Source organism: Patella vulgata, chromosome 1 (assembly GCF_932274485.2).
Source record: "Patella vulgata chromosome 1, xgPatVulg1.2, whole genome shotgun sequence".
Taxonomy (NCBI): Eukaryota; Metazoa; Mollusca; class Gastropoda; family Patellidae; genus Patella; species Patella vulgata.
Window position 1 is genome coordinate 87,598,242 of NC_065879.2, and position 10,967 is coordinate 87,609,208.

Below are 10,967 nucleotides of genomic sequence, written 5' to 3' on the forward strand. Positions count from 1 at the left end.
ACTGCCAAGTATTTATAAAATATGAAGAGTATGATAGCTGTTACATGACTTTGTTTATAAACAGTGACTGACAGTTACCCACTTGACATCACAGCCAATGTCATTTGTTAATGTGAGGTGAAATGTGTACTATATATATTTAATGAATAATATATAAGAATCTGCAATGGTTAGTCTTCTCATTTAAGTAGTTAAATCTTTATTTTTTTCTGATAGAAAGTCATTTAAAACAGAACACTGGTCAGTTACATAGCAAGTTTAAAATAAATCGATTTTGAAATTTTAAATTGAAAACTATCTGACACACACACAAAATATATACAGAATATATACATTAGAGAAATGGGGTTTTATGTCCACTCGACACAAAGTAGGTCATTTCGGGACTAACATATGGTTCAATTTTATTTCAATAATTCGCTTGTGCATGGGGTCTTTAGCAGTGGGAGGAAACCGGAGGACCCGGAGAAAACCCACGAGGTTAGACAGGCAACCCAACTCTTTGTCACGTACAAGCAGGGAATTGAAACCACGTCTATGACAGATCTTATGATTTCATGCCAACCACACTACCCCCAGCAGTAATGTAACAATTTATTTGGGGCTTTAGGTGGCCGAATAGTTTAAAGTGTGCACGTTAAATCAAAAGGTCATTGAGTCAAGTGGCATGGTTTATGATTCCCCACTTGTACATGACAAGGAGTGGCATCAACTGTCCAACCGTGCAGGATTTCTCCAGGTGCTACGGTTACCTCCCATTGCAAAAGACCCCTACACACAAGTGAATTATTGAAATAAAATTGAACCATATGTTAGTCCCAAAATGAACCAAACCCCATTTCTCTCTCTCAATTTTTTTGAGTGTGTAGGTGGACGGACTTTTGTTGTTGACTGTCATCTACTGATATTTAGTTAGCTAATCGGACAACCCTGAATCACACCAAACACAAATAAAAATAAATATTTCGTGGGTGAAGTGTTAAAGGGGTGTATCTAAGAATTTCTAAAGATTAAGAAATAGAACTTTTTGCATTTCAAAATTTCCACAAATCAAGATACAACATTTGGACACATGATACCCAGAACAGTTCTAATTGGCATAGAGATACACAGCTTAGACAGAAATGTGCATATTAATTGGGAGATTTTAAAAATGCAAAAAAGTATATTTGATTAATTTCCCCGAGATACACCCTTTTGACACTTCACCGACGAATTGTCCTTTAAAAGGCTATATGGTTTCTTCTTCTCTGGTGTGTATGGAAGATTTAGATAAAGAACTGGTCGTTCTTTCTATAATGGTTCAGAACAGTAGGATGTAAACCCCATTTCATTCCATTTATAATAGTTGAAAAAAAGATAATTTTAAAAAAAAATGAATATATTGAAAATTTCATTTAAATTACTTTATTCTGGGCAATGTTATGGCTTCTTTGAAAAGCAGTTATTTTATCGTTAAATTTCTAAATCTGGCCCGTGTCCAAATCCATTTAAATCTCGGCCATTCGATGAAAGTTGATCATAGGCTTCTCAAGTGAATAAATGTTTAATTGAAGAAACATTCTGTAAGAGCTAAATCTGCCTATTGCAGGTTTTTTTATCTTGGCTTGAAATGTTATATAATCTATTAGTCGTTATTTATTGATTTAATTTAAAAATGGCGTATCGCGGCTAGGTTTCGAATAACAAGTACACAACTGTTACGATAACAAACAATCTATGCCACATCTTGTCACAACTTCAAACAATGATAACTTTGCTCAGAATAAAGTAATTTGAATGAAATTTTCAATATATTCATTTTGCATTATCTATTTTCAATAAACCGCCAGTAATTCTTACATAATGAATCTTTAATTAAATATTAAATAATTAATATGCATACATTTTAGATTAGATTAAACATACATTATGCAAGAGTTAAATCTGTCTATTGCAGGTCTTTCTTTAGGCCTGAAATGTTTTCTAAATTATTAATTAGACATTAAATAACTTATCCAGGCCATAACCAACTCTCGATGGCATTGGATTTCTCCAATATTAAATAGATTAGAACAGTTTAGCCATATTTTGATTTAAGCTAAAAATGGAGGAGCGAGACTTAGCTTCGAACAACCAGTACGGTGGTTGAAATTATTGTACACCTCTTGTCAAACCTTCAAATGCTAATATCTTTGCTCGCAATAGAGTAATTTGAATGAAATTTTCAAATTATTCATTTTACATTATCTATTTTTAAACTATTATAGCAAGAATGGTCAGCTCTTTATCTAAATCTTACATAATGTATCTTTAACTATTATAGCAAGAACGGTCCGCTCTTTATCTTAATCTTAAATAATGTATCTTTAACATAACTATTATAGCAAGAATGACCAGCTCTTTATCTAAATCTTACATAATGTATCTTTAAGTCACGAACACACCTATCAGTATATTTTGTTTGATTTATATTTTGAAATATTTACATAATGTTACAATGAGTATTTTAAATGCATAAAATTGAGAAATAAATTATTATGAAAACTAGCACGTAATTAAGACTTGTGCTATGCGAACTAGGGTGCAGATGTCAGAGGTGTGCATTATTGACCGTATACAATAGACCCATCTGTTAAACTCCAAATCTGATTAAAATACAGATCTATATTTCCTTTCTTTTTTTTAAACTTTCAATGGCCTACACTACATGAAGATCTGACAAGTTGTACTGGGAGGCTGTGTCAGAGGTCGGACGAGCGGCTTTTCAACCTATGGCATCAGACATTTGATTAACCAATCAGTGTTGATGTTTCAAGTGGGTATTTGGAAATACAACTTTTGCTTTGTCTTTGCCGTGAATGTCTACCCACAATTCCGTGCACCAAAAACCAAGAACTTGCCAAAACAGACCGTTCATTGGCTAATCCCTCCCATCAACTAGAACGCTGATTATATAATAACTCTTCCAGATCCTCGTGTATTGAAGGTAAGTAAAACAAATATTTGAACTTTAGAAACGAAACGAAATAGGATCTCGGGCCAGTTTCACAAAATTTTAAATAAGATAAAATCCAAATTTTAGTAATTTGATTGGATAATATTTGACTGATTTGAGTGCTTAGCCAATCAAAATTGAAGTATCTACTAAAATTTGGATTTTATCTTTAGATAAGATTTAGAGAAACAGGGCCCTGTGTTTTAATCAGATTATGAAATCAAAATATTTGAAAATTTCCAGTGTTACACGTCAGTGCTTAACATAGTTTCTACAAAACATCTGAAGTTGGCCTTGTCTGAAGTGCATATCAGTCTGGTCCTGCACATAAGCATTTAGCGTCATTTGGTTTGTCTGTAATTTGTTATTCAGTTCTCCTTCAAAGTGAAAATATTATCATGAGTTAGTTATCTACAGATGCATAGATTCACAATCACAATGATATTAAAGGAGTTGTCCCAGGATTAAAGGCACAGACTTGTTAGTGTCGATCCCGGTGTTGGCCGAGAAAGCTCTTTATCCAAGGATTACTTGGAGCCTCAAAGGGAGCCCCAAGGTGGCTCAGTGGTTAAGTGACAATTGAGTGAAAATGTTAATTTAGGGCTAGAACGCATGTAACCAACTTCATGAGAAAATATTTCAACTAACCATGACAGCTGAAACATATTCGTTGTGTTTAATTACGTTCAAAGTAAACTCACACAATCTTAATTGTTGGGACTGACAGAACTGTGGCAGGATTGAATTCCGCGTCACAAGATTGCAATTCCGTCAAGCATCCCCAATATTTAGTAACAAAGGGGAATAACTCTAATAAATTTCAGAAATATATGTGGATTATTGTAGTCTTGATTGTGCTAACAAGACGACAGACAGACGGGTTAACGACAATATTCAACTACATTGAGCATCTAAACACTTTTGTCTTCTTTTTTTAAAATATATGCTTCGTCTTACGCTGGAACTGGGTCTGTTGTTGCACGACTTGTACCTATGACGTTTTCTTCTTCCTCGGAGTATGTATAAAGAGGGAGCTCACAGCAACAGAGACATTTAAAGGGATTAGGTAGTATGGCGTAGATTGGAGGTGGTAGTGGTATTAACGGACTGGTTCTATTCTTGTACACAATATATGACTCTTGTCTGAAAAAAAAAATAAATATAAAAAAAAATACAATTTAATTAACCCTTTAGAAATTAGATAGCCCCCAAACTAGAAAGCCTTAGACGGTCTCAAACCGCCAAGTGAAAGAGAGATGGGGTTTAAGTCCACTTGACACAAACTATGTCATTTCGGGACTAACATATGGTTCAATTTTATTTCAATCATTCGCTTGCGTGTAGTTGTCTTTAGCAGTGGGAGGAAACTGGAGGACCGGGTGAATACACACGAGGTTGAACGGGTGACCCTACTCCTTGTCACATACAACCGGGGAATCGAAACCATTCGGCCATCCAACCCCCGGGTCACAAACAGCAGATTGATTTAATACAGTACATCATATCCTATGGACCGTTGGCAGAGAATCGGTCGTATAATGGAAATATAACCATTGTGTTGCCAGGCAACAAAAATATATGCCCATTGTGAAAGAAGGCAAAAGACATAGTATATGGTGTAATGTAAAAATAAGTTTAAAGAATTTGCTGCCAGGTGCAGTAACTCCACATGAAATTGATGCAAAAGTCTCCTTTAATGAATGATACATACTGCAAAAAGTTTAAAGACAGGTTTTCTTGCGTACAGTAAACCTAGTTGGACAATTAAAGGGAGATAACTCTGCTCTCTCTTTAAAAGGACAATGTCATTAATGAACTGAAATGCAGTTTAAATGGTTTATATCCATGTCGCATTTTATAACATCCCTAATTACACAGTAGTGATAAATTGTCAGTTACATATTAAAATTGGTGTTGGCACGATATATCGTTGATTCGATGTATCGCGATTCACCTTCTAACGATTCGCCTATTGAACTGCAAAGCGTTAACTCTAACTTACTTTCTATATCTCTCATCAGCTTTTTTCTCTAATAAAGGTATTCCACTCAGGAATAACAATATGGCCATTGTAAATAAAGGACTTAATACAGCAGCCCATTGTCCGTTCACCAATATACTAGTTGATATTATAAATAATCCCAGCCATAACGTTATTTCACCAAAATAGTTGGGATGGCGAGAAAGTTTCCATAACCCTGCAAAATAAAAATAATCATAATAAGAAGGGGGCTTAATTTCCTGGAGGTACACAGGGGCTTGATGTGTTTAAAACAGATCAAGTTCCTGGATGTACACAGGTGCCTGATGTGTTTAACAATGCTGTTTAACCCTCTTTCACTCAGAACATGTAAATATTGACTACCCAGTTCCTTCAAGAAAATACCGGTACATCCTCAGGCAGACCGAAACAACTGTTCCTTAGTCAAACAAAAATGAAATGAAATGGGGATTAACGTCCTACTGTTCTGCTCCTATGCTGGGCTAATGAAGAAGGGCATATACCATACAGTGTGCTATGAGGGAAATTTTGCCCGGGCAGCGGCACTATCGCCTACTCTTATATCGAATTCCAACTGCCAAGGGATCTTTTACGTGCATTCCAATGTATACACGGGACCTGGGTTTTTCGTCTCATCCGAAGGACTAGACAGCTGTCCTTGTCAGGCCCTCCGTCCTGCATCCCTGGCAAGTGGGAACCAGGCCGGAAAATCTGGATGAACTTTCTCGGCCAATGCAGGGACCAAACTCCCGACCTCCAGGCTAGCGAGCTAGCGTCTTACCCACGTGATCCCCCTTAGTCAAACGCCTCAATCCACCCAAGATATGTGAATAGTTTTTCATTTACCAGCTCGTGTTGGCATGACACATGTGAAAAGCTTTTCATATTATAGAACCATTTTGCATGCGCCACAGCCATGCACATTAAGGATCGGTCTAGGGAGCTCTAGTAAGGGCAGGTTCGGGCGTTCAAAGTGCAAAAATGGGTTAATGTCTAATCAATAATGCACATGTCATAACCATAGAAAGACAAATTTATATCTCTTGTTGGATTTCAAATTCTTCTTTGAAATTTGAACTTTGAACCCTGTTAAAGTTACAATTTCATATTTTTAAGTTACATTTTTAAAAGGTATATAAATAAAGCCCTAAAATAGATGGTATCTATAAACAGTCCTACCTTGTTAAAGAATAATGCTATTAATCCTATAATTCCCTATTGCCAGTTGAGAAATTGGCAAAGATATCATTTTTAACTGGGGGGTTGGATGGCTGAATGGTTAGCGTGCGCGCGCTGTATCATAAGGTCTGTCATTGAGTCGACTTGCGTGGTTTCGAATCCCCGGTTGTACGTGGCAAGGAGTAGGTTTTTCTCCGGGTCCTCCGGTTTCCTCCCACTGCTAAAGACCCCTACGTGCAAGCAAATTATGTAAATAAAATTAAACCATGTTAGTCCCGAAATGACCTAGTTTGTGTCGAGTGGACGTTAAACCCCATTTCTCTCTCTCTCTCTCTCTCATTTTTAACTTCAAATTCAAATGTTTGAAGATAGCTGATAGCTATTCCATGGTGGGGAATAGGAAAACAAGGGAGGTAATTGTGTTATTATTTCCGGTATCAAGATTTTTAAGTGTGAGAAAGATAACCTATGATCATATAATAGTGAGTTTACAACCTATTGAGCAAAAGACATAGAAATAATTATGTTCTGACTTTCTTAGAAAATATGAAATTGTAACTTTCAAAAAAAAAAATGACATACCTACTGCACACCATTTTCCTTTGTTGTCTGGATTATTTCTAAAATTAAATTTTTGAATATCTGCCACGGTTTCTGATAACAGACCGATGATAAATAAGGCAATGCCAACTCCATCTTGCGGAGTAAAATTAGTATTTCTTAAAGCGCTGGCTGGAGCGTTGACAAAGATTACTGGCAAACTCACTGTGAACACCCACACCGCCTACATATAAAGATAAACAAAAAATTTTAAAGATGCATTATGTAAGATTTAGATAAAGAGCTAGCCATTCTCGCTAAAATTAAGACCTGCAATAGGCAGATTTAGCTCTTAAAAAAGATAAATCCAAAAATTTAAACATACATTATGCAAGAGCTAAATCTGCCTATTTCAGGTCTTTCTTTAGGCCTGAAATGTTATCTAAATAATTAATTAGACATTAATTAACTTATCCAGACTATAATCAACTCTCGATGTCATTGCTAGTCTGTGATATTTACTGGATTAGGATCTGATGTGCTGCTCAACTTTCATTCATGATTAAATCATGAAATGGATAATCAAGACTGTATTTTATCGCACCAACTTTAGTAATGAAAGGCGGCTGAAAATTCAATCGTTAAATTCTCGGTTCAGAGTGGATCAATTTGACTGAAATTTTCAGCAAATTCAGTTTACATTATCTAGTTTTTAACTCCCATAATGTATCTTTAAAGATGCATTATGTAACATTTAGATAAAGAGCTAGCCATTCTCGCTATAATTACGACCAGCAATAGGCAGATTTAGCTCTTACATAATGCATCTTTAAGCACATATAAGCTCAATTTACACTCAATACTGCCAATAAAAAACATTATCCAAATAATAAAACATCATATTACTTTCAACAATAAAATTGAGCGCATAAAAGTACAATTTACGCAATGTTCAATGCGTCAGAGTGATTTTCATCTTGGGGAGTAATATTTGTGTTTTGTTAAGCACTGGTCGTAGCGGCAACAGGGGATACCAAGAATGTGAACATTATTAGATTTGGCCTACTAAGAGACGATTCGTTGTTATTAATACACTAAATGAAAGACCCAGAAGCCTGCAACAGGGGATAGTGAGTGATAAGGTGAACATTATTAGATTTGACCTACAACTTATTTATATTTAAAAAACACAACACAGTTTATATGGAAATACAATCACTGGTTTATAGGCATAGCACGACATTTCGACAAGTATTCGACACAACACAGTTTATATGGAAATACAATCACTGGTTTATAGGCATAGCACGATGTTTCGACACCATTTGTGCTTGATAACGATAAGAGAATACTTGTCGAAACGTCGTGCTATGCCTATAAACCAGTGATTGTATTTCCATATAAACTGTGTTGTGTTTTTTAATGTGTTCAATCGCTAATTGCCACTCAAGGATTATATTCAGATTTTATTTATATTTCTTATTTCCCCTTGATGACAATCTGTTTCAAATACAGATCTATATTTTTTTTTATTTTTTTTTTTATACTTTTGATGGCCTACACTACATGAAGATCTGACAAGTTATAGTGGGAGTTCATGTCAGAGGTCAAACGAGTGGCTTTTGACCCTATGACATCAGACATTGATTAATCAATCAGCGTTGACATTTCTAGTGGTTTACCCACAGTTCTGGTAATATAACAACTCTTCCAGAACCAAGTGTAGTAAAGACAATTAAAACGAAATTTTAAACTATATAAAACGAACGAAACAGGATTTGTGTTTTAATCAGAGTGCCTTGATGAGACACCTGAATTAACATCAAAGTCAATGGGAGAATATTGTTGGTGGTCTGCATCCTATGTATGGGTTATTTATTTCTCATTTATCTCCCCTTGATAAGAGAGGATTAATACACTACCTGAAAAACCCAGAAGCCTGCAAATGCTAAACAATTATCTCTTTTATCATCAAATCTTTTATCTTCTCCTATTTTAATGATCCTATAGAGTAGATAGCCTGATAGACGTAAACCCCATACAACCACAAACACTGTTACATATATCTGCCGAGTACCATATGTCTAAAATAAACAAACACATAAATCATATACAATAAAAATTTAATGGAGTTTACAGAGAGAGAGAGAGTTGGGGTGTAATGTCCACTTGGACAAGCAGCCCTACACCTTGTCAGGTACAACTGGAGAAAGGAAACCATGTCAGTTGACTCAATGACAGACCAATGACGCCCATCCACTGGACATAAACTATTTCATTTCAGGACTAACATTGTGCATAGGGGGTTTTAGGGTGAGAGAAAGAGAGAGAGAGAGATAGGAGAGAGAGAGAGAGAGATTTAACCTCCACTGGACCCAAACTATGTCATTTTGGGACTAACATATGGAAGAACAAACCCACAAGGTTGGACAGGCGACCCTACTCCTTGTCATGTACAACCAGGGAATCGAAACCACCCCAGCTGACTCAATGACAGACCGTATGATACAGCGCGCACATGCTAACCATTCGGCCACCTAATCTCATAGATGTTGAAATTAATGTATTTGAAAGTTCCCCTGTAATTACTTCATTCTCGGCGAGAGAGATAGAAATGGGGTGTAATATCCGATCGACACAAACCGGGTCATTTCATTAACATTGTGCATAGGGGTTTTTGCAATTCGAGGAAAGAGGAGGACCCGGAGAAAACCCACGAGGTTTGACAGGTAGTTGTACTCCTTGAGTCCTTGTCATATACAAGCGGGAATCAAAACCTTGCCACTTGACTCAATGGCAGGTCGTAATCTGTCATGTTTTTGCGAACCGACGAATCTTATATATTCTAAGTATAGACAATTATGCCTTTAAAATTTGCGTTTTGTTGTTATCTCTGTTTATTATCTCTGTTGTTATTCGTCGGTTTGCTAGAAAGCAGTAAAGCGCATACTGAACTTAAATTAATTCAAAATACTAATCGTAATACATACCTGCGGCAAAAAGAATGTTAAAACTGCTAAAACAACAAAATTAGTTCCTCCAGCGAAATCTGTAACTTTATCAAATTTACACGTACATGCTATTAGAAAGAAGGAAAATTGCATAGCAACCGTAACTATGGCACATATTGCCAGATGATTTTCATCTAAATACCATGTCATTGTGGTGATATTTCTTCACAAAATCTGGAAGATAAAATATAAAATAAAAATCAAAACACTTTAAAATCTTTTTTTTTAATATGCCTGCCTTCATCTATCAACAGTCCACAGTGGCTATAGTAAAGATACATTATGGGAGATCAGATACAGAGCTAGCAGCTCTCACTATAATAGTTAATAACTAGATAATATAAAGGCAATTTTCTAAAAATTTCAGTGAAATTGATCCACTATGAATCGATAATTAAGCGATTGAAATTTCGGCCTAGCCTCGATCATCATTATTAAAGTCTGTGTGATAAATGGAAGTCGAGCAGCAAATGGGATCATAATCCAGTAAATATCGCAGGCTAGCGATGCCATCTAGAGTTGATTATGGTCTGGATAAGTTAATTAATGTCTAATTAATAATTTAGATAACATTTCAGGCCTAAAGAAAGACCTGCAATAGACAGATTTAGCTCTTGAATAATGTATGTTTAAGTGAGTAAGACAATGGCTTGATAGCCTGGAGGTCACGGGTTTGATCCATACATTGCCGAGAAAGTTCATCTGGATTTTCTGGTGTGGTCTCCCTTTGTCAGTGGTGCTGGACGGAGGGCCTGACAAGACCTGTCTAGTCCTTCGGATGGGAGGAAAAACCGGGGGTCCTCATACACATTGTCTTGTGTCAGTTAGCCCAGTAGGAGCAGAACACTAGGTACAATTTTATGGATACACAATTACTGAGTTTAATACTAAGCGACGTTTCGACAAGGATACTCTCATCTTTATCAAGCAAATGATACAGGTATGTGAATAGTACAGGTATGTGAATAGTAGGCAAATAATATACAGAATAACCAACAAAAATTACAATCAAATGCAATTAAAACTTAACACCTTTGATTAAGGGGCCATTTACAACTAAACCTACACAACGGAAACTCTTGTAGGGATTTAAAAAAAGGGGGGGGGGGTATTAATATATTAACACCATTAAACTCAGTAATTGTGTATCTATAAAATTGTACCTTGTGTTACTAAATGCCAATCAAAGAAGATATTTTTTTAATGTTACATGCAGAAGCCTCCAAGGTTAAATTCCCCTACTATTATAATATAATAA

At 35.8% G+C, this 10,967-nt stretch overlaps 1 protein-coding gene across 1 annotated transcript; it reads right to left on the reverse strand.

The window, feature by feature from the left end:
- Positions 1-2,380: 2,380 nt before the first annotated feature.
- LOC126815898 (uncharacterized) lies at positions 2,381-9,904 on the reverse strand. Its single transcript, XM_050542001.2, has 5 exons — positions 9,689-9,904; positions 8,621-8,782; positions 6,741-6,942; positions 4,980-5,175; positions 2,381-4,120 (listed from the first exon to the last, which is right to left on the reverse strand). Exons 1-5 carry the CDS (start codon positions 9,857-9,859, stop codon positions 3,931-3,933), a joined length of 921 nt encoding a protein of 306 aa, XP_050397958.1. The 5' UTR covers positions 9,860-9,904; the 3' UTR covers positions 2,381-3,930.
- Between the last annotated feature and the right edge of the window lie 1,063 nt (positions 9,905-10,967).

Excerpts from the sequence above, each read along its gene's own strand:
- LOC126815898 (XM_050542001.2), bottom strand. The coding sequence starts at position 9,859 with ATGACATGGTATTTAGATGAAAATCATCTGGCAATATGTGCCATAGTT. Across the intron at positions 5,176-6,740 it reads AGGAAAATGGTGTGCAGTAG|GGTTATGGAAACTTTCTCGC; the intron begins GTATGTCATTTT and ends TTTATTTTGCAG. Across the intron at positions 4,121-4,979 it reads GCTGATGAGAGATATAGAAA|ACAAGAGTCATATATTGTGT; the intron begins GTAAGTTAGAGT and ends TTTTTTTTTCAG.